General features: G+C 32.1%; 3 protein-coding genes across 6 annotated transcripts; all 3 read left to right on the top strand.

The window, feature by feature from the left end:
- The first annotated feature begins 4 nt into the window (after nt 1–4).
- Nucleotides 5–3,497, top strand: LOC100807969 (coatomer subunit beta'-2). 2 transcript variants are annotated; one of them, XM_003546289.4, is made up of 11 exons: nt 5–77; nt 970–996; nt 1,117–1,178; nt 1,301–1,355; nt 1,505–1,541; nt 1,656–1,981; nt 2,254–2,385; nt 2,480–2,628; nt 2,835–2,903; nt 3,016–3,055; nt 3,253–3,497. In XM_003546289.4, exons 1-11 carry the CDS (start codon nt 75–77, stop codon nt 3,274–3,276), a joined length of 924 nt encoding a protein of 307 aa, XP_003546337.1. In that variant the 5' UTR covers nt 5–74; the 3' UTR covers nt 3,277–3,497. The 2 variants fall into 2 exon arrangements, with proteins under 2 accessions (XP_003546337.1, XP_006597148.1); XM_006597085.3 differs by having other exon boundaries at nt 11–77; nt 976–996.
- A 946-nt stretch (nt 3,498–4,443) lies between these two features.
- On the top strand, nt 4,444–14,879 carry LOC100804239 (coatomer subunit beta'-2). 3 transcript variants are annotated; one of them, XR_001385072.3, is made up of 27 exons: nt 4,444–4,632; nt 4,913–4,933; nt 5,095–5,156; nt 5,336–5,390; nt 6,343–6,379; nt 6,534–6,859; nt 6,976–7,107; nt 7,207–7,355; nt 7,825–7,893; nt 8,046–8,196; nt 8,299–8,364; nt 9,188–9,376; nt 10,189–10,329; nt 10,420–10,494; nt 10,657–10,833; nt 10,947–11,038; nt 11,125–11,241; nt 11,704–11,818; nt 11,963–12,034; nt 12,433–12,629; nt 12,730–12,823; nt 13,162–13,268; nt 13,379–13,511; nt 13,676–13,826; nt 14,254–14,318; nt 14,436–14,598; nt 14,703–14,879. XR_001385072.3 is itself a non-coding variant. In XM_006597084.4 (26 exons), exons 1-25 carry the CDS (start codon nt 4,630–4,632, stop codon nt 14,271–14,273), a joined length of 2,751 nt encoding a protein of 916 aa, XP_006597147.2. In that variant the 5' UTR covers nt 4,444–4,629; the 3' UTR covers nt 14,274–14,318; nt 14,703–14,879. The 3 variants fall into 3 exon arrangements, 2 of the variants coding, with proteins under 2 accessions (XP_006597147.2, XP_025981593.1); XM_006597084.4 differs by lacking the exon at nt 14,436–14,598; XM_026125808.2 differs by lacking the exons at nt 14,254–14,318; nt 14,436–14,598; nt 14,703–14,879 and having other exon boundaries at nt 13,676–14,201.
- A 2,240-nt stretch (nt 14,880–17,119) lies between these two features.
- Nucleotides 17,120–20,044, top strand: LOC100797325 (nuclear pore complex protein NUP50A). The gene is made up of 3 exons (XM_003546270.5): nt 17,120–17,257; nt 17,345–17,414; nt 18,463–20,044. Exon 3 carries the CDS (start codon nt 18,514–18,516, stop codon nt 19,867–19,869), a length of 1,356 nt encoding a protein of 451 aa, XP_003546318.1. The 5' UTR covers nt 17,120–17,257; nt 17,345–17,414; nt 18,463–18,513; the 3' UTR covers nt 19,870–20,044.
- Nucleotides 20,045–22,873: the final 2,829 nt, after the last annotated feature.

Below are 22,873 nucleotides of genomic sequence, written 5' to 3'. Positions count from 1 at the left end.
ACCTCTTTCCATATCTACAATTTCTCTTCTAGCAATCAACCATCTTTGGATCAACCCTCCAATTTGTTTACAATATGGTGGGTCATCTCATTCTTCCTCTTGTGATTCTGAAAGCAATCTCCTTAATGAAATTATTTATATACTTTCTTAATCCTGTGCCACTTTTTTTTCTTCAATATAGTATGAATTTTAGATTGTCAATAATTAAAAATTATTCTAAATATGTTTTCGAAATAATTGTTGTAAAAGCAATATTATCATATATTATAATTCATAATCAGATAATAATAATGTAAAAAATCACTACATTCTAATTAAATTATTTTTGTAATGCATTTATATAACCTTTAGGATAGTAAGGTGTTTTTTTTTTTTTTTTTTTTATCACCATTAGGATAGTAAGTTATGTCTACAAACAGTTATAATGGGCAAAGCCCAATTTAAAATCGTTCTTTTCTATTTATCAATTTTTTAAAAGGCTTTATCAATTACTTATAAAAAATAAGTTAGTGAAACAATATTACGTATTTATTATTTTATTTTTAGCTATAATAAGGAAATTCATTGGGAAAATAAATATATTTTAACCTTCAAAATTAAAAATCAATATGTCGGAGTTCTTCTGTTGATATAACTTCTTAAAGAAAGCATGCACCTGAGTGAGTCCAACATATAAGAAGTTGAAAAAACGTTGTATATGATTATGCTCGAAAGGACGGATGTCTTAAGAAAGCTTATGAAACATAAGATCAAAATCGTGTCATTAATCCAACAATCAAGCTATTTCGTTTTTTTTTTTTTAATTTAATCTTGGTTATTACGGGAAGAAAAGGGTTTTCGCATAATATGTCTGGGTAGGCCAATTTCTTGATATTGCCATGCATGCTTTTAGCTTTATGAAATATGTTACTATGAAGTATGAACTGACTAGTTTGCTTATTGCTTCTTACGACAATGTTGATGCTGTAGGAACAGACCCTCTCCTTTGAATTTGAGGTATTGTTATTTTCTATATTATCTATTAATTTTACTTATTTTTTATCCATTCCTATCCAAATTTTGTTTTCCGATAAGAAAAGCTTAACATTATTTTCCTGCTAATTATTTCTGGATCAGCATGAATTTGTTCAAAACACGGCAAGAGTGAAATCTGTTGATATGCATCCAACTGAGCCATGGTAACAACACTTCTAATTGACTTGTTTAATATAGACTTCTGCAGATAAAAAAAAAATGTTAACTTTATCGTTATCTATAGCAAGTACAACAAATACTTACATCTAATACTTTTTTCATGCAGGATTCTACTGGGTTTGTATTCAGGAACTATTTCTATTTGGAACTATCAGACAAAGGTAAAGAATTATATCTGCACTTAAATACTATGAAAGAAACTGGAATAATTGATATTAATGAAAAAGAAAAAGAAAACCTAAAACTGACATCTGTTTTCGAGGTAGGACTTGGGAGTTTGTTGTTAACATGTATTTTGATAATATGACAGACTGAAGAGAAGTCTTTAAAAATCAGCGAATCTCCAGGTAAATGTCAACGCTGGTGTGATTTACGAATTTTTGCTTCCTCTGATTTGATGTAATCTTATTTTCTCTACGTGTCTTATGTCTGTTCTGTTCTTTTTGTCTTAATGCTTGCAGTGAGATCAGCAAAGTTCATTGCTCGGGAAAACTGGATTGTTGCAGCTACGGATGACAAAAACATTCACGTCTACAATTATGACAAAATGGAAAAGATAGTAGAATTTGCGGAACATAAAGATTATATCAGGAGTTTAGCTGTTCATCCTGTCCTGCCATATGTAATATCAGCTTCAGATGATCAGGTTCTAAAATTGTGGAATTGGAGGAAAGGTTGGTCTTGTTATGAGAACTTTGAAGGGCACTCACATTATGTGATGCAAGTGGCATTCAACCCTAAGGATCCATCTACCTTTGCTAGTGCATCCCTTGATGGCACCTTGAAGGTATGATAGTATCCCTTAGCTGCAAATCTTATAACTGCATAACTTAATTGACTAATATTTTACTTAAGGTATTACTTACCAGTGCCCTTAAGGCATTCGTTAAGGAACTAAAAAAAAGAAAATATTTATTGTGAAGAACACACGAGAGCGTAAAAAAAAATTATGGACAGCACAATTTTGGACATCTTAATGAAAACATTTTTCCTTTTAATTTCTTAACAATACTGATCAACATTTGTCTTTACTTAATTTTCTCCTTTTGTACTTTGTAGATCTGGAGCCTTGATTCCTCTGCTCCAAATTTTACCCTGGAAGGACACCAGAAAGGAGTGAATTGTGTTGATTACTTCATAACCAACGACAAACAATATCTTTTAAGTGGTTCTGATGATTACACTGCCAAGGTTTGCATATCAATATATAATTACTCCTTAGTCTTATCTGTTTTTCTGTCTTTTGAGATATTTCCCATCAAAACCTTAATCCACATTTCTACAGGTATGGGATTATCATTCTAGAAACTGTGTACAGACGCTTGAAGGACATGAAAACAATGTTACAGCAATATGTGCTCATCCTGAGCTTCCTATAATAATAACAGCTTCAGAGGATTCTACTGTTAAAATATGGGATGCTGTCACTTACAGGTACTTCATTAGCTATTGGAATTTGGAGGTCTGATTTTGATTTATGTGTTCATGTTTTTTTTTTCTCTTTTTATTTTGGCATCAATCCTATAAATGAAAATTTACACCCTGCATGTTCTCGTTCAAAACTACATTTAGTTAGCAAGTTAAAGAAACTTTCTGCTTTATACCATTTTTAACTGATGTCATTTGCCATTAACTTGCAGGCTTCAAACCACGTTGAACTTTGGTCTCAAGAGAGTATGGAGTATTGGATACAAGAAAGGATCATCTCAGTAATTATCTGAAACTTCCTTTGACTACCAAAAAAAAGAAAACTAAAAATAAAAAACACTTGCTATAACTGTAATTTCTTACTAACAGTCATCACATCACTGCTTCCTGCAGGCTTGCATTTGGTTGTGACCAAGGATTTCTAATTGTTAAGGTGAATCTCCTAGCTGCCAAATGAAACATATATACAAATTTAAAATCGCTTATTAAAAGATAATAATTGAAATTCTGACGAGATATATACTTTTTTAAAAATCTTAACCACTAATTTTATAATTAATTATATTATAATTCTGCAATTTACCTCCTAAAATATACTTCTCACTTTATCAACTAATTATTTTTTTTCAGATTTCAGAAGGAAGACCCCAATAAGCCAACATCTGGTAGCCAGATGACTAGTTATGATGAGCTTAACTGCCCAGAGAACATCATATTCTGCCGTTGGTTGTTTATTTCTGAGTTGTTACTAGTTACTAGAATAAATTAATTTAGAATCTACATATTACCTTATGTAATATATTGGTGTATGTACCTGTGTGTTCGGATTAATGTGTTGCCATTTGAGTGATATATATAATATATTTTTTTTATCATTCCATCTGTTTTGTTAATAATTAATTTTTATTATACAAATATAAATATAATATGTAAAATAATTTGAAAAACTTAATTTATATTGTCATGATATTCATATAGTAGTATTTTTTTTTTGTCACCTTTAGTTAGAAGTATTGCTACCTATGCTAAATGCAATGATTAAGAAATATTAGTCTGTAAAATTATGCTGCGAATTCATTGAGAAATTATTAAGATAGTTTTTTTTTAAAAAGTTATGCTGCGAATTCATTAGAAATTATTAATTTCAAGTATAATTTTAAAAATAATTATTTTAAAAGTTAATATTTTTACCTGAAAACTATTACAGACTAATATTTTAGAAATAAAAGGTCAGCTATAAAATTAAACAAATAGAAATTCATGAGAAATAATAAGTACTCTTTCAAATTAATCTTAAATATTAGTTTTCAACAATTTTTTTAATAAAAAAAGACAAAAATAATGAAGAGATGAAATGCATTTTAAAAAAATAAATCTCTATATTAATATGGTTTAATTACCTATTTAATCTTTATATTTTTTAAATTCATCTCTTTTAATTTCTATAGTTAATGATTAAATTTTTTAATTATATTTTAATGTTAATTCTCAAAAGGTCTTGTTAATTTTTTTTAACTAAAAAATTTAAAAAATTTTAAAGACAAAAACGAGAATTAAAATATAAATTTTAATAACTAAAACTTCACTTAACACTAAAACATCCATTTATAAATTATAAAAACTAAAATATATAAATTTAGAAACGATACGGAAACCTATTAATAATTTATATTGATAGTTTTGGAAAATGGGGATCCGAAGAGCCACGTGGCAAGCATGTCACTGCCACCACTCCGTGCGTTTCCTCACCATCATGGATCATACGGTGTGACAACACGCAGGGTAGTATCCGATCCAGTGGCATTTTCGTAATCTCACTTAACTGCATAGCACCGCTCTCGTTCGTTCATCCTCATGGTATTTACACCGAGCTCTCTTACAAAAACAAAAAAACACATTTCTCTCTCTCTCTCTCACTGAGCTCGATCTCTTGGGCTCGTCGAATTCGAAATCTGATCTCCGACGATTGATCCCGGTAGAGGCTAGTACACTCTCCAATCTGCAAAAATGGTGAGCTTCCTCTTTGATCTGCTCTTCCGCAAACGCTTCTGCATTCTTAACAACCTTAGATCTGGACCGAATTCGCTTCGATTTCATGTTTTCTCTTTCTTTCGTTCGCTCTTTCAGTTTCGAATGCTTTGCTGCCTCTTACTTGAAATGCGAGCCTCGCAATTCGCTTATCCAGCTCTTCCTATTTCAATTTCAATGTGATCTACTGTGGAACCGTGCACTGACTCGTGTTTTTTTTGTTTGTTTGTTTGTTTTTCTCTCTTGTTACTTGCATTTGCAGCCTCTCAGACTCGAAATCAAGGTACTAATTGTTTTGTGTTCTGATTCAATGTTCATTTGTTTCTGATTGCGGACAAATTGTTGATTTCCTTGCCTGCGAGATTAGATTTGTCGGAAACTAAGCCTTGTGTGAATGTTTAGCTTTCTAGATACTTAATTTAACGTGTTATTTTTTTTTATCAGCGCAAGCTTGCGCAAAGATCAGAGAGAGTGAAATGTGTGGATCTACATCCAACAGAGCCATGGTAATGCCTCCTCTGCTGCTGTTGTTTTCTTTCTGAATTCGATTCCTGATGTGAAGCTAACATCATAATTGGGAATATCTGTAGTTTGTGAGGATTTAGTCACTAATAGTGATGTTTGTTATACGAGTTTACTGTTGGCATCATTTAATTAATTGCTTCATGCAACCTTGTTAATTCAGGATTCTGGCTAGTTTATACTCTGGAACTGTCTGTATCTGGAACTACCAGTCTCAGGTGTGACATTCTTTGTAACTGAGATGCTGTATATTGTTATAAATGAGTTTTTTTATTCCTAATTGAGAAATGTAATATATATTGGCTCTTAAGTCAGACACGGGTGTTTGTTGATTGATCTCTAGACAACCAACCTTTTGCATGGTGCCTATATGTAAAATGACCTGCTGATTCACAAGTGGAGGGACCTATTTTATCCACGGTTTAATGGCTCATTATATGATTGATTGAGCATACTGTATAATGCAATGACTCATTACGTGAAGAAAATATTGAATGGAATTAGCAAAGCTCTTTTAGTGATCTTTTATCTTGATACATAACTAGAAAATATTATAGTATTTTCTGCTTCTAAGTGGATACAAACTGGGAGTTGTGTGACACTCGGGTAAGTAATTTGATGAGTAAACTGCATGTTTCATTAATCTGAATCACACCCTTTCAAAATTTCCAAAGTAAAACTAGTAACTAATCTTATTTAACAATTCTTGGAGTCTATGTTTTGGAAAAAAATTTAGACTAAATTATGTGCTTGTGAATATTTTGGATGTCTTTATACTTTTTCCAGTTGAGCTGTGAGATTTTGGCACATTTTCATAGTTTGATAAAATCGGAATAACTGTAGATATTATGATCACCATTTGGCATTTGTCTTTGTTTCGACACTTTAAATTATGGAAGATGGATTTTGCAGTTTCTGGTGTATTATGTTAGGATTAGTATTCTTGTTTTTTCTATCATGGCATCATGGTCTTATACTATTCGTTTATAATTTCATATCTTGCGACACATTCGATTTATCTTATAGATTGTTATTAAGGGATGATAGCTTCCAACACTCCTGTTTCTATATTTAAATTCTTCACAAAACTTCTTCTTTAAATGGGTCTTTGTTAATTTCGATGGAGATTTGCTTGTGTAATTAACACTAACTTCATTTATTCTATTTCAGACCATGGCAAAATCTTTTGAGGTTACCGAGTTACCAGGTACTTGAAGACGTGAACCTTTTTTGGTCCATTTGTTTGTATATCTACCTCTTGATGCATTTGCTTGAAGACACACTTTTCTTTGTATATTTCATGATTTCTTACTTAGAAGATCACTGGAGCTCTTATACAAGTATACAACATGATTTTGCAGTTAGATCGGCCAAGTTTATTGCACGCAAACAGTGGGTTGTTGCTGGAGCAGATGATATGTTTATCCGTGTATATAATTACAACACAATGGATAAAGTCAAAGTATTTGAAGCACATACTGATTACATTAGGTGTGTGGCAGTTCATCCTACCCTTCCTTATGTGCTTTCATCATCTGATGATATGCTCATAAAGCTTTGGGATTGGGAAAAAGGCTGGATCTGTACCCAGATATTTGAAGGTCATTCTCATTATGTCATGCAAGTAACATTTAATCCCAAAGACACAAACACCTTTGCAAGTGCATCTCTTGATCGGACAATAAAGGTGTAATTATGTTCTTGTTCCTGGATGTTTCTTTTTTAAAAAAAAAAAAAAGTAAAAAGAAAAACTATGATCCTATGATATAATGCATTGATGCAACTGTTATCATCTCTTTTCAGATTTGGAATCTTGGCTCTCCTGACCCTAATTTTACTTTGGATGCTCATCAGAAAGGAGTGAATTGTGTTGATTATTTTACAGGTGGTGACAAACCATATCTAATCACTGGTTCTGATGATCACACTGCTAAGGTTTTGTTTTCATTTGTTGCTTAATCTATCTGCTTGTCGCGCACACGCACACACACACATGTATGAAAAGGAATAACATGGATGAAACTTACGAATCAGGTATGGGATTATCAGACCAAAAGTTGTGTCCAGACCCTAGAAGGTCACACACACAATGTATCTGCTGTATGCTTTCATCCTGAACTTCCTATAATCATTACTGGTTCTGAGGATGGCACAGTACGCATATGGCACTCCACAACTTATAGGTAATGTGAAGTGCACAGATTACTGAGTTATGAGGTTTAACATTACGCTTATTCTATTTGGCATATGCCTCTACCTTTTCTTCTCCCATCATCATCACTCGTATTGGAAATTGGAATATTTGCTAGTGGTTGACCTTTTACCTTAGAGAATAAGGCTTATATGGGTCTGCCTTTTTGTTTTTTGAACATTATGAATTTATGATTTTGTGGTTGACGTGTCACTTCTTTACCTTATTTATTTGCTGTTTGCATTGGTACATAAAAGATTGGAGAGATTTATTTTGGTGACTGTAATGTATAGATTTTGATTTAAAATCAAGATAGCGCTAATAATATTGAAATTGACGGGCTTTATTTATTTCTTCCTTTCTATTTTATTTCCGTTTACAGTTTTTAAGCTGATACTAAATGTAGTTGGAAGTATATTTTGGAAGATATATACTAATTCTCCATTTCAATGTATTTGCAGGCTTGAGAACACATTAAACTATGGTCTTGAAAGAGTCTGGGCTATTGGATACTTGAAGAGTTCTCGTCGGTAAGTTTTTTCTGGATAGAAATTTTGTAAGTAATTTCTTAGGCCGTTGAATAATCTGAGTGGGAAACTGTGTCAAATTGTGCCTGAATTATGAAATTTTCTTATCTTTAACTCTTTTCTCATAATCAAAATTTTCGGGTGCATTCAAACAGGGTTGTGATTGGCTATGATGAAGGAACAATTATGGTCAAACTTGGTCGAGAAGTACCTGTGGCTAGCATGGACAACAGTGGGAAAATTATTTGGTCTAAGCATAATGAAATTCAGACTGTCAATATAAAAAGTGTAGGAGCAGATGTAGAGGTATGGGCTCTATTATTCATTTTTTTGGCTGTATAATTTGCGAGCAAGAAGTGTTAAGTTCTCTTTATTTTTAGTGAGATGTGTAAGTACTATGCTTCTTAGGTTGCTGACGGAGAAAGGTTACCTTTAGCTGTTAAGGAGTTGGGCACCTGTGATCTCTACCCCCAAGTGAGTTAATATACTTCTTAATATTTTGTTGCATTCTTTTTCATAGCTTATTTATTTTTAATTATTTTTGCTCTCATCATGCAAAACTTGACAAAGTTAGAAAGTGGCATATGTATATTATTTAGCAAATCAGAGTATCAGACATTCTGGTACATTCATATTGACTTCATTATGCAGCATTTTTCTGTTTTTTTCTTGAAACATGCTCAAGTTTTTATTTTCTTCGTATTCAAAAACTTGTGATTATATATAAGGATTAAATTGGTCATCTAGCCATGCTAGACTTTGAAATGCAAAATTTAAGTGTGTTTGGTTGAGCGCTTACATACTTGATTTTATAAAATTGATTTAGTTAAAAGTGAGTTTGAAGTGATGTAATTTATGTTTTAGGAAGTTTTATTTTAAAAGTAAGTTTGAGATATTATGGAAATCAAATTTCTCAACTCAATGCAAATGCTGCATTTTTTCACTTTTAGTTGAACATGCTTTTAGAAACAAAATAACATTTGATAAAAAATAATGAACATGTCATTTTTAGTGAAAATTGTGTCTGGAAGGCACAAGTGGGAGTTGAAAGGCTCCCAATGCATACCCATAACCCAAACATGCTGTAACTGCAGGGATCTTGTTCTGTTGAACTTAGATATCCATATAATATGACAAATCAGTTGGTAGTTTGGAATTATTTGTTTGTAGTTTGACTAATTTCTAATCTATATTCAGAGAAGTGAGTTTTAAAATAATAGTCCTTATTGCGGGTTCAATTATCAGCAATATTTGTTTTATGGGTGGTGGCTGATTGTTGATTTCATTTATTGTGCAGAATTTAAAGCACAATCCAAATGGGAGGTTTGTTGTTGTATGTGGAGATGGTGAGTACATTATATACACTGCATTGGCATGGAGAAATAGGTCATTTGGTTCAGCACTGGAATTTGTTTGGTCTTCTGAGGGAGAATATGCTGTCAGAGAAAGTACATCAAAGATTAAAATTTTCAGCAAAAATTTCCAGGTTTGTACTTTTTTAAAAACTTTGTTTCCTCTCTAATCTCGTGCAATCTTGTTCTGTGTGTAATGAACCAACAAGTTCTTGCTATTTCTTAAAAGGAAAAGTTTAACAAGATGCTGCCATTCTTGTACCGTGTTAGACTGTTAGGCATCCCACAGTTGCAGAAGTTATGAGAGGGGAAAAAAGGATAATAATGAGGGGGAAGGATCAGAAAGAGGAACTAGGCTGTAATGACCTTGCTTATGTGGCAAGGGGTGTGGGAAGGGAATGTGGGGGAGCAAGGATGAAAGTTAGAAGAGGATGCAACGATAAAAGTTAGAAGAGGATCATAGTGGATTCATTCAGTCGTGGAGTAAGGAAATTGAAGCCTTTGGGCAAGGATGAAGCAGCCTCCCTATGTATTGCAGTATCTCTGTCTATTCTTTCTATTTCTGTTCTGTTTTCCATAGATGTATGGATTAGATCCTGGACTCATATCAGTAACAGTGATCATATTCCGGGTATTCAATAAAATTATTGTTATATTTGTGGGTTCTTATAATTCTGTTTTTGACAAGGAGTGTGTATAAAACTATGCAAGCTATTAATTTTCCTTATGAAAATCATTTATGTCTGAACTAGAGATTGACAAATTTGCTTCAAAGCCTGTACAAAGACTTCTTTACTTTCATTATCGTTTATTGACTGCCTTGGTTATCACTCTGGAAGGTTCACAAAAATTTAATCCTATCATTGTTATAGCTGTCTTCGAATTGAAATAAATTTGCTCTAGGGAATACTTAGTTTAGTTGGAATTTAAACAATGGGTATTTCAGGAAAAGAGGAGTGTCCGACCAACATTTTCAGCTGAAAGAATATTCGGTGGCACTTTACTGGCGATGTGCTCCAACGATTTCATCTGCTTTTATGACTGGGCTGAATGCAGGTTGATCTATCGCATTGATGTCAATGTGAAAGTAAGTACTTTGATTAGGTGACATCTAGTTATCTGCTCTTTTCCTTCTTATTCGTTGTTTAATTTAATTTTGTTATTTATCTTGTGTCAGAACCTCTACTGGGCTGACAGTGGTGATCTAGTAACAATTGCTAGTGATACATCATTCTACATTCTGAAGTACAATGTGAGGATTTTCGTGAACTTCATCTTTTCCTTATAGTTGTTGGCTTGCTTTGAAGAACATCCCACCCCCTCCCCCCAACACACACACAATTTCTGCTGAATGTATATTTTGTAGATCTTTACTGGTAGTGCCCTTGAAACATATTGACTTCCATTATTGCAGCGTGATGTTGTTGTATCACATTTAGATAGTGGAAGACCTGTAGATGATGAAGGTGTTGAAGATGCTTTTGAGCTCTTACATGAAATGAATGAACGTGTCAGGACAGGCATCTGGGTTGGGGATTGCTTTATCTACAACAATACCTCTTGGAGACTTAATTACTGTGTTGGTGGTGAGGTATTAACTCTTTTCCCTTCTAGATTTCTAGTTTAAAAAAAGAATTGTGCATTCTTTTTAATTGAACTACGAGGATCATGAGACATCTTGATACATAATGATTATGAATTTAGGTAACTACGATGTTTCATTTGGACCGCCCTATGTACTTGTTGGGATATCTTGCAAACCAAAGTCGTGTTTATTTGATTGACAAAGAGTTTAAGTAAGTGAAACTTCTGCTTGGATTATTCAAAGTTTTAAATTGCAATAATCTTGACTATTTTTCTGTTTATCAATTGTTTTTCTCAGTGTTATGGGATACACACTGCTTTTAAGCTTGATTGAGTACAAGACACTTGTGATGCGTGGTGATTTGGAAAGGGCCAATGATATTCTGCCATCAATCCCCAAAGAGCATCATAACAGGTAGAAGTTAGTTACCTTGTGTTACGTTGCAAGATAATGATTAATTTTCTTTCAATATGTTGAAATATGCTTGATATGTGTAGAAATTAAAAATGCTTTTGGTAATAGAATTATGTTTTATAAAATCATGTATATCATGTATTAGCATATTACATTCCCTCTCCACTTCTTTTTGTTTTGTCCAAGACAAGTGTGGTAATCTTTTGACGCTTATAATTTTGTATGATTAATTGTTACATCTGTCTTTGCTTGTCATATACTTTTATGGTATTAAACTATTAATGCATAATGTTGTACAAATAACTACTACATTTTCATTTGCCTGATACTTTGATTTAAAATTTTGTTCTATAGGCCATATTTGTTTATTCAAATTTCAGAGTTCAGTCATCGGATTTGAAGTTTGGTAATAGTGGTAATATATTACCTGAATCCTAATCAAAATTCTTGATTTTATGGTAGTGTGGCTCATTTCCTTGAATCACGAGGGATGATAGAAGATGCTCTTGAAGTAGCTACTGACCCTGAGTACAGATTTGATCTATCAATACAGCTTGGAAAACTAGATGTTGCAAAGGTATGTTCATGCAATATATCTACAAGGAGATATTGTTTAATTTGTGAAAATTGTTAACTTGGGTATCCAATATTCTTCATTTCTTTTCATCAGTTTGATTTGTCATTTTATATCACAAATAATATACCTCCTTTTTCTTTGCAGAGTATTGCAATAGAATTACAGAGCGAGCCTAAATGGAAGCAGTTGGGAGAATTAACTATGTCTACTGGAAAGGTGTTTTCTATGTGATTTATTTAGCCTATACTTAAAGCTTGATTGCACTCCTAAATATCCATAGCCAAGTGCGTTGAAGATTGCCGTGATGATGTGCTACTGATTTTGACCATGTGCACATTATGTATATAGACCTTATTGAAGCTTTTGATATGCAAGAGACTATAGAGATTTTAGTTATGGCCAAATTAAGATTTGCTTCGTTGCATGTTAGAAGTTATAGTCAGGTGCTTTGAGTTGTAGATGACAATTCTAGTGTATAATTAGGATGTTAAATGTTTTACTTCTTTTTCTTGTCAGAGTAAGTAATGATTCTGGAATGAGGGAACTTAAATGTTGATTCTTGTTGGAAATTTCTCTTGATCCATTGTAGCTCACCATATTTTCCATTGTTGCAGTTAGAAATGGCTGAGGAATGTTTGAAGTATGCAATGGATTTGAGTGGCTTGTTACTGCTATATTCTTCTTTAGGAGATGCTGAAGGAATATCAAAACTTGCAATCCTTGCTAAGGAGCAAGGGAAAAACAATGTTGCATTCCTTTGCTTATTTATGTTGGGTAAATTAGAAGACTGCCTTCAACTGTTGGTAGAAAGGTAATCTTCTAAAGTTGTGCTCTTCCCTTTATGACATTACTGATAGGGAAGGATTGATTAGAATGCAGTTACATTTATAGTTGAAGTATGCCTTTTGCAGCAATCGAATTCCGGAGGCAGCTTTAATGGCTCGATCTTATCTCCCAAGTAAGGTCTCAGAGATAGTGGCAATTTGGAGAAAAGACCTCAATAAGGTAATTTCTGATTCAGGTAGATGGTATTTACTTATGTTTGAACTTCCTGTTTTTTACCTTTGTGCATGATATTATATTATGCGAATCTGAATTCTCTACAGTCCTAACAAAAACTGCACCTTCTGCTGTTGAAAATATACGACTTGACACCCATTCAATTATATTTGGTTTCAATATTTTATCATAAAATCAATTATTTTCAAGAGCTAAGATCTTCTGATCATAATCCAATATTGCGGGTAGGAGCATCAGTTCTCATTCATTTGCCTTGTTTGAGTAGTCTTATCATGTTGACGAGTGGCTCATGGATTAAAGAGAGTACATATATTTTATTGCAGGTTAATCCAAAAGCTGCTGAATCATTGGCTGATCCTGAAGAATATCCAAATTTGTTTGAAGATTGGCAGGTTGCACTAGCTGTCGAATCTAAAGCTGTGGAAACAAGGTCAGTGCAGAGAATGCATATTTTATTGCATATATATTGAAATGTATATAGTTAGTAGATTAGTGTTTTTTTGTGTGCAAAACATCTTTAACTGTGTTCTTTTATTATAGGAATGTGTACCCTCCTGCGGAGCAGTACGTCAACCATGCTGACAAATCACAAATTACCCTTGTTGAAGCCTTTAGAAACATGCAGATTGAGGAAGGAGAGGAGCATCTGGAGAATGGGGACTCTACTCATGAGGTGTTCTAAATTTAAAGCTAACATGATCATTCAACTGGTTGCAAGAAATTCTCATAAACTACATGATATTATATTTTGTTTTATGCCTATATAAAGAATAGCCTCAGTGCATTGTTAGTTGTGGTGTTAGACTGTTGATTTATTTTGTTGTTCTTTTATTGTAGTTGACAGAACAAAGTGGAGAAGAGCACTACACAGAGGATCAGGAGGAACAGAATGGAGAGGAAGGAAGCCAAGAGGAGGCAGTTGTAGTGGATGCAGATTCTACAGATGGTGCAGTACTCGTTAATGGTAACGAGGCTGACGAAGAGTGGGGTACGAATAATGAAGGAGCCCCGTCAGCCTAAAAGCAATTGGTTGGGGTGGTGTGAAAATCGAAATTTTGTCTCTGGTGATTAATTGTTTCTGAAGTGCCATTTCTAACTACCATTTGACAACTAGCTGTTTTTACTATAACTACTACCACCTGAGTCCTAACAATTCTAATTCCTCTCAATTTTTAATGTATTGGATACTACTCTGCAATTACGCTGTATATTTGGGAATCAGGGAGGAAATAATAAAATAACGTCCATTGTGTCAATAATGAAACATTGACTAAATCTTGTGACTATTTTCCCATGATTATATACAACTATTGGGTTTGGGAGTCTGTAAAAGTCACCTCAATAAAGCTCTTTCCTTTTTAAATTTGTTCCGATTGGTTCTTAGTCCTAACTTGAATATTCATCTTTGTTGGCAGTGCTTGCACCACATCACTAGGTTCCATCAAGACAGTCTATTCCAGCTTCTGGGATATTTTATGAGGTTAGGATTAAACTTTCGTATTGCATTGGCTATGACATCTGGCCTTGCATTTGCAAAAATGTGAAAATCAGGTGTCAGGTTTGGTCAATTTACTAATAAAAATATTTGCTCTACCAGGTTTATCAATCGATTAACAGTTTTTGGTTATTATTATGATCTTATTACCACCCGGATAGACTATTTTTGGTTTGATAAAGCATTCCTTCATTCAATTTGGATGCTCACATAGACGAGTAGTGTTGCAAAAAGAAGACATGCTCGTGTTTATGTGCATCCGCAGGTATCTGCATTGCATGTTTTTTGGATGATTATGCGTAACATAAACCTGATGATGGTTTTCTACTTCATTATTGTCAGTTTAATGTTCTTTAATTTGAAATGCAGGTCTTCTCAAGGTTACATGAAGAGATTTTTTGGACTGGTTGTTTGTTTCCTGGTGTTGTGGATTTGTAGTGCCCTGAATTTTGTCATTTTGCTCGTTGTATGAACAATATTCCTTAGGGTCAGTTACAATTTACTAGAGTTTATATATAGCACATTCTTTTGAGGCTTTTACCTCAATATACTCGTGCCATTGTGAATGTAGAAAAGCGGAACTAGAGACGGGTTGCCCGTTTAAACTTTAGATAAGTTTTTTAAAAAAATATTTTTTCTTGACCATTATTTTAATTTTTATATTTTCCTGGATTGTAAACATGGATGGTTAATAGAGAAAATAATGATTCTTCCCAAGGTTGCTTCTGTCGTGTGTTGTTAACTGACAAGATGCTCTCACCAAGTTCTTCAACTTGCTGTTTGCAACCGGTATTTAGGTCACGTCTTTGCATTTTTCCTTCTGAAAATGTGAAGTTTTCCGTGGACTTGTGCATTTGAATGACGTAGAACATAGTAGGATAAGTTTGGTTTCTTACAAAGGATCGTAATTTGATAGTTCATAGTTCATCCTCTGATTAAATAAAATAGGGTTGGAGACAAGGCTTGATTGGGCCATTTGACCATGGAGTCGGCTATTAAAAGGGATTAATTTTAAGCTAAACTATATAAAGTAAGCGTAAAATATATGTCTCTACGAAGAATAGCAGACCCCCCCCTCCCCCCAAAATAAACGCATTCATTGTTTTGTTTTTTCAGAAATTAAATTAATTGGAGGAAATATTACGTCTTCTTTTTTGTTTTCTGCTTCGCGGAAATTTTACTTTTGAAGACTAAAGCGAAGTTGAAAAATAAAGAACTTAATGCTACGTTTTTTAATTAAACCCCCCTACATAATTCGTATTTAAAATTGGATTTGACTTTGATTCATTATGATTCCTTTTAACTATCATTTAGTCTTATATTGTCAGGTTATTAAAATTTAACTGTCACAGTCACTATTTTAAAAGATTAGTCTTTTGGTAAACACAACAAATGGTAATTTTTATTGATTTGAATCCATATTTTTTTTAGATGTGAGTCAAATCCTCACCGATTAGACAAATTTTGTTCATAATCACATTTTTTTAATGAAAGAAATCGTTTGAAAAGGTTTTTTTTTCTTATATTTCATATAAAAACCAAAAAGGCATTTGAACCACAAGAAATAGTCATGAGACATTATAGAAAAATATAGGTAAAATTATATTTTTGGTTCTCGAGGTTATTTTTAATTTCGATTTTGGTTTTCCTTTAAAATTACTTATGCATTTAATCTTTTATATTCAATCTGGTAGATGGTCTCCAAGTCTAAATTTAAACATTAATTGTTACAATTATTAGGACGTGACATGTAAATCTGGACTTAAAAATCATATTTACGGGATTGAACATAATTGGATTAAATGCGTAAATAATTTTAAAGAGGCCAAAATTAAAATTAGAAACAATTAGGGGAACCAAAAATATAATTGTCAAAAATAAAAATATAAACATTAAATGGCTTGTAAAAGAAAATAATACTTGTCGAATTAAAAATCAATTGTAAGTGTAACTTTATATTAGAAAAAATATTTTAACTATATCATTGATAATTAAATACGTGAAATAAAAACTTGTTTACTGATCAAATATATCTTACTTTATTTAACCCGAATACTTAATATATTTAAGATAAAAAAATGTTAATAAAAATTGTTTACGACAAAAGTAAAAATTATTTGAATTTTATTTAAAATAGTCATTTAAAAATCGTGATAAGGCATTCATGAAAAATTGTAATTTTTATAATACTAGTATTTTAATACTATTACGTTTTATCTTAATATTTTATATTTATTTATGCATAAACTATTCTTATTAGAAAAATGTTTTTCATCAGTTATTATAAAATATGTTTTTATCTTAACTTCCATTAAGTTTTTATAAAAAAAAATATATTCTCCATTAAATTTAAAAAATAGACAATTTAACATAATTTCTATTTTAATTAATTAAATTTAGTTTTACCATATACTGCATAAGTAATGCACTACCTTTTGTAAAAAAAAAAATATCAATAATATTTCAATTCACCTCTCTTGTTTTTTAAATAATGTCTTAGCAGCCAAATTTTAACAAATGTTCTCAAACTATTTCTAATAGCACTTAGCAGATTCGTCTACTGCTTCATATTTCCTGTCTTTCATTCTTCCATCTTAATCTTTCCAAGTATCCAAAAAAAAAAATTTCGTTAATAAAATTCTTAAATTAATTTATTTTAAAGGGAAACTTTTATCCTTAAATAAAATAACATTATTAATTATTATTATTATGAGGAAATTACTGTATTATTCAGACACAGATAAAGATAATAATGAGATAATATTATAAAAAAGCCACGTGTCTATATTCTGAACTTTATTTTCCCCTTCCCTCTTAAGAGTGAGAGAGAGAGAGAGTGAGATACTGGTGCCAGCTATGTGAGTGAGTATATTGCTATTGCTGCTGCTATCTCTTCCTCTCTCCGCACTCTCCATCGTTTTAGGGTTTGCACTCTTAACTCTTTATCTCTTCTTAACATCTTTTCTCCTCATTTTTAATCTATACATTCCTTTTTCTCGCCGATGTAACAGAATATCACACCAATTCGTGAAATCGAAGGATTCCGACAGAATCGTACGAATTATTGTTCATTGTTTGCCTGTAAGTACTCTTTGCTTCTATATTCCTTCATTTTTAACATTTGATTTGTTCCTTTCGCTATTTTTTTACTATTTTCCCTAGGTTTTTATGCTTCCACACTCAGAAATAATTCGTATTACTTTTGCTACCCTGGTTTTTGGGAACAGTTTCCTGTTTTCCAGATCCCTCTGATTGGTTTTGAGATTCCAATGGTTTTTCTTTTCCTTTAATCTTCATGTTATCTTCTCTCGCTTTTATTTATTTATTTTGTGTCTTTCTACATAAAATGACAAGATTATTTATATTTAGGGTTTTTAGATTATTGAAGATTAAAAATTTAGAGCTGGGCAGCGTCTGAAAATATGATTTTTGAAGTATTGTTGTTTTTAATCGGTGTTTTAGTTATTTGTCTCAGACCGAATACAAACTTGTCCAAACCAAATAATGCATTAGCAATTTACTGCGTTGGAATAATTGTTGCAATTCTTTTATATTTTACATTTTGTCGCTGGAGTGATTGCTTTGGCTGGTAGTCACTACTTGCTGGTTCTTGTGTAATGTTATGCCTCAGATGCTTTCTCGAGATGTTTATTCTCCCCCTTTAGTTTGTGCTGCTCTATGGGACCAAATTATTATATATTTATAAGGTGCAATTAGCATGGATAATTTAGGTGCTGCTGTTTACTAAGCCTTCTGTAGTTTTCTCAGGAAAAAAAAATATATATATGGTTACCTTGTTAAATTTATATGGATGGGGTGGGATTTTTAATCTGCATGTGTTTTTTTGGTTGGTATTTTTGCTATAGCATGTAGCTTGTTTTGAGGCTTTATAACTTGTGGCCATGGTTTGGTTGAGATCAAATGGGAAAGAAAGGAGAAGAAATTTTCAAATTTTTGTGTGGGTCCCACACCTTTATCTCTCTACTTAAACTCAAATATTTATTTTCTTTTCTCTTCCATTCTTTTCTCTTCTCTCCAACCAAACAATCCTATATTGTGTGTTGTGTGATTTTAAAATACATGTTATGTCATGGAGAAAAGAATGAGAATTGTAATTTCCTGATTGCAGCTACTGTTGTGCTCCAACTTGGTAAACTAGAAGTACAGATTTATTTCTTCAATGGGGGATGCTGAGAATGCCCTTCCACCTTCAAAGAAAAGGGCTGCTGGAAGGGAGCTCACTCGAGATACTCCCATTGATGATGAGGAAGATGCCCCTGAGCTTGAGACTGGCACTTTCAAGAGGGCCAGCCAAGAGGTTATGGGCACCAGAAGGATAGTCAAAGTTCGTCGCCAACCAACTAATTCTGCTCCTTCTGCAAATCCTTTTGCTGGAATACGCCTGGTTGCTCCCACTGAATCCAGTGCTAATCCTGCTGAGACTACTACTGAGGTAAAATCAGCTGGGGAAAACACCGTTGCAGATGAATCAAAAAGTAATGATACAGCTAAGGATTCTGAGAAAGCAGGAGATGGGGAAGCTAAGCAGCCTGAGAGCAAAACTAATGAGGCAGAGGATAAACTTACTGAAAGTAAGGATGCTGCTGAAGAAAGCAATGCAGACAAGGAGCATACTGCAGAAAAGGAAAGTACTGATGATGAATCGAAGGTAGATAAGGAACAAAATAAGGATGTCACTGAAAGTGGAAATGAGGATAAGAAGGATGCTACACACAACGAAAGTGCCAGCAAGTTAGATAAAGAGAAAACTGGGGATGGCAAGGATTCTGAAAACGATGATAAGAACGAGAACACTAACAATGTGGATAAGAAGGACAGCAAAGCTGAAAGTGCAGAGCCAAGTGCTGAAGGTGGCCATTTGAAGTCATTTCAACTGCTCTCAAGTAGCCAAAATGCCTTTACCGGTCTTGCTGGTACTGGATTTTCTAATTCCTCATTTTCCTTCGGTTCCATTTCAAATGAAGGGTCTGGTTCTATTTTTGGACTGAAAAGTGATAAGCCCTATGGTCTTGGTTTATCTAACAATGGAAGTTCTCTTTTGGGGGCATCTGGGGCCTCTGCTGTTTCTAAGAATGAGGGAAGTGGTTTGGCAATGCAGGAGGTTGTTGTTGAAACCGGGGAAGAAAATGAGGAAGTGGTTTTTAATGCAGACTCAGTGTTGTTTGAGTTTGCTGATGGAAGTTGGAAGGAACGTGGAAAGGGAGAACTGAAGGTTAATGTTTCCAGTGAAACCAAAAAAGCCAGACTTCTAATGAGGTCTAAGGGAAATTTTAGATTGATTTTGAATGCACGTCTCTACCCTGATATGAAGCTCACAAATATGGACAAGAAGGGTGTTACTTTTGCCTGCATCAATAGTGCCAGCGAAGGGAAAGGTGGTCTTTCAACATTTGCCTTGAAGTTCAAGGACGGCTCCATAGTGGAGGAGTTTAAAGCCACTGTCATGGAACACAAAGGTGAGACATCCACAGTTCTCAAGACCCCTGAAAATTCTCCAAAGGCTTCTGATGATTGAGAGACACTCCTTACTCATGTCTCACAATGTCTGTCTCGTTAGATGTTCCTTCACAAAGATAATTTGCTATTCCGAGTTCGTTTGCCCTTGTGTGGCATAGTCTATTATACTTAAATTAGTGTACTTGAATTTGAGTGAAGTCTCCAACTGATAATGGAACTTAATTTTGGATTTAGACTGCACAGTTTTAACGCTTGAACCCTGAAACGTTCAATAGGGCTGTTATTTCTTGAGCCTGGAATTTTGTCTAATTTCAAAATGACATTGAACTTTGCTATTGTGATGTTACCGTGACAAGATCACTTTTTAACTAAAACTACTTTATATATATATTAGCTGTGAACTTTTCAAAGATATTCCACTTATAACCGTTGCAGTCAACGGCAACACAAAACAGAGCTCAACTCAATCACCAAGTTAGTGTCACTTTAAACCTTGCATTTTTTTTGGGTGGGTTTCCACTCATCAATATCCATTGGCTAAGTTTGATATAGCACTACACATTCTGTTTTGCGGCAAGATATTTATTGGGAATTTATCTAATATATATTTGATAAAATTTATTAAATCAGTTGCATATAATTAACGTTTTTTGTTTAATTTACTTTGGGGGCTTCTACTGTAATACGGGATGAGAAAATGGGATGTAAGAAAGGAAAGTAAAGCAAGCTAATCAAACAATCACCAGTAGGTTATTGTGTTCCTTCTTTATGAAAACAATCTACTTGTGTATCAGAAAGAAAAGATATCTATTTTTTTCCTATTTTCTTTTTACATGACTGAAACGTAGAGAAATGTTGCTTGCGTAGAGATGTAGGAGTATTAAAAAAAAATTAAGAAAAAAGAGAAAAAAAAAACTATTTCTAACTATTTTATTGGAACGGAAAAACTAGAATATAGAGAAAGATAAATGAAAGCGAATAAATATAATGGGCTTGTATAAAGTTGTGCTAACCTGTTTAAATCATTTAATATTTGTTTTAAAAATAAAATAATTATTTATTTATTAAATAAATTTGAAAAGGCAAAGTAATCATGTAGGTTTAAATATGTTTTGGGTTGATCTTGATCTTTATAAAATTATTTTATAAAAATTTTGTAATTTTTTTTTATTTGTCGGTAGGGTCTTTTTATTGTAGTGCTATTTTTTATATATATTTTGAAAATTTGTTAATTTGTTTTAATACTTAAAATATTTGACTTTTTATTTTTGTTCTTATATTTGGTAGATTATTTACTTTTAATTTCCCTCAAATATTTTTTAAAGGGATTAATTTAAAATAAGCAAAATATTATCCGGACTAAAATAAAATAATAGACAAAATGGCTCAATTAAAACAAATATAAGTTCAAAATCCAAATAAAAAAATAGTTCAATGGCCTAATTAAAAATTGTCAAATAATTAAGGAAGCTTACTAATTAATTTTATCTTTTCTAAAACTAATTTCTAAAATAACTAGTTTCAGTGTGTTTATTTTATGTGGTAGTTTTTTTTATAAGATTAAATTTTATAATAATTAAATATCCTTAAATATTTAAATTATATTATAACTCAAATTTATAATAAATAAATAAATAACCTTTTGATATATAAGTTATATTTTATATACATATTAAATAACTTAAATTATTATATAAAAATATTTTTAACTATTATTAATATTAATAACCTCTTTTTTAAATACCAAATTAAATTTAGAGATAAAGATAAAAGATGATAAGTTAAAAAATATAATAATTAAAAATATTAAAGTATGACTATAATGATATCAACAAATAGTTTATGCACTAAAAGTAAGCATGATAATAGGATGGGATGGGGGTGGGGTAGTCTCCCCATCCCCTAGCCCAACTCATGAAGCAGTTTCTATCTCTTAGTTTGATTCTTGTTAAGGTTAAAAAATTAAACTCATCTTGACTTTGACTTGAGAGAGTTTCTTTGTCTGCCCCCACCCTCGATCTTATCTTATTTTCTTATTCATAAAATATGAAAAAAAAACAAGACAAATTTTTTTTGTAATTGGATTGAATCTATTACAACATGCTAAATTGAAATTCTAAGTAAAAATTGTTTGATCTCATTTTTTGGGATAGCTTAAAAAATAGTGATCATGACATCTTATATCAAGATTGAAATTTCAATTGTTTAGCAACAAAATTAAGTAAAAATTGCTTGCTCTTGTTTTTTTTTTAGCTCAACATGAAATTAAGTAAAAATTATACACAATTATAATGAAAACAATAATTTCATGCATAAACAAGCATTCATTAAAACTGTAAGGTTATAATGGTAATTTAAAATATTTATTATATCATAATAGGAGTGGGACGGGGTTCTGACCAGCATACACGATCCTATCCTTGAACCCGACTTCCTCAATCAGAGAAAATTCGAATATGATCTCGATCAACTTAGTTTTTCTCCGTTGGAACAAGTCCGAGTTGATCTTCGTAGGAGAAGGTACACTTGTGATGCCTAACTAACATTGGAAAATAATTTTATAGTATTATTTGATTACAAACTATCATGTGTGATATATTTGTAAATTTTTACAATAATTACATTGAAAGTCATAAATAATGAAAAATTTATATCAGTTAACAATGTAAAATTATGAGTTCATATTAAACTTTAAAGATAAAAAAATATATATTAGAAATATCTAGGGGAAAGTGAAGAAGGAATATGTATCTAAATTATATTTTAGCTGCAAATTATAATAATTATATATATAAGTTATGTTTTAGATTTATATTAAATAATTTAAATTGTGATATAAAGATATTTTAACTATTGATCATTTCTTTTAAAATACATTAAATTTAATCTATAATTATTATGAAGAGAATAATCTTATTTGGTGTCATATAATTAAAATATTAATTAGAACAATTAAGATAATATATGAAATTACATATCTAAATAAAGAAAGAGAGATAATATATTATCCATGATGGATTTTAATCCCAATGCAGATACAAGTGGGACTGGATCAATCTCAT

Source organism: Glycine max, chromosome 15 (assembly GCF_000004515.6).
Source record: "Glycine max cultivar Williams 82 chromosome 15, Glycine_max_v4.0, whole genome shotgun sequence".
In the NCBI taxonomy this organism is placed as follows: Eukaryota; Viridiplantae; Streptophyta; class Magnoliopsida; order Fabales; family Fabaceae; genus Glycine; species Glycine max.
The sequence above is the reverse complement of the archived record's forward strand: the minus strand, read 5'-3'. Positions and strand labels throughout refer to the sequence as shown.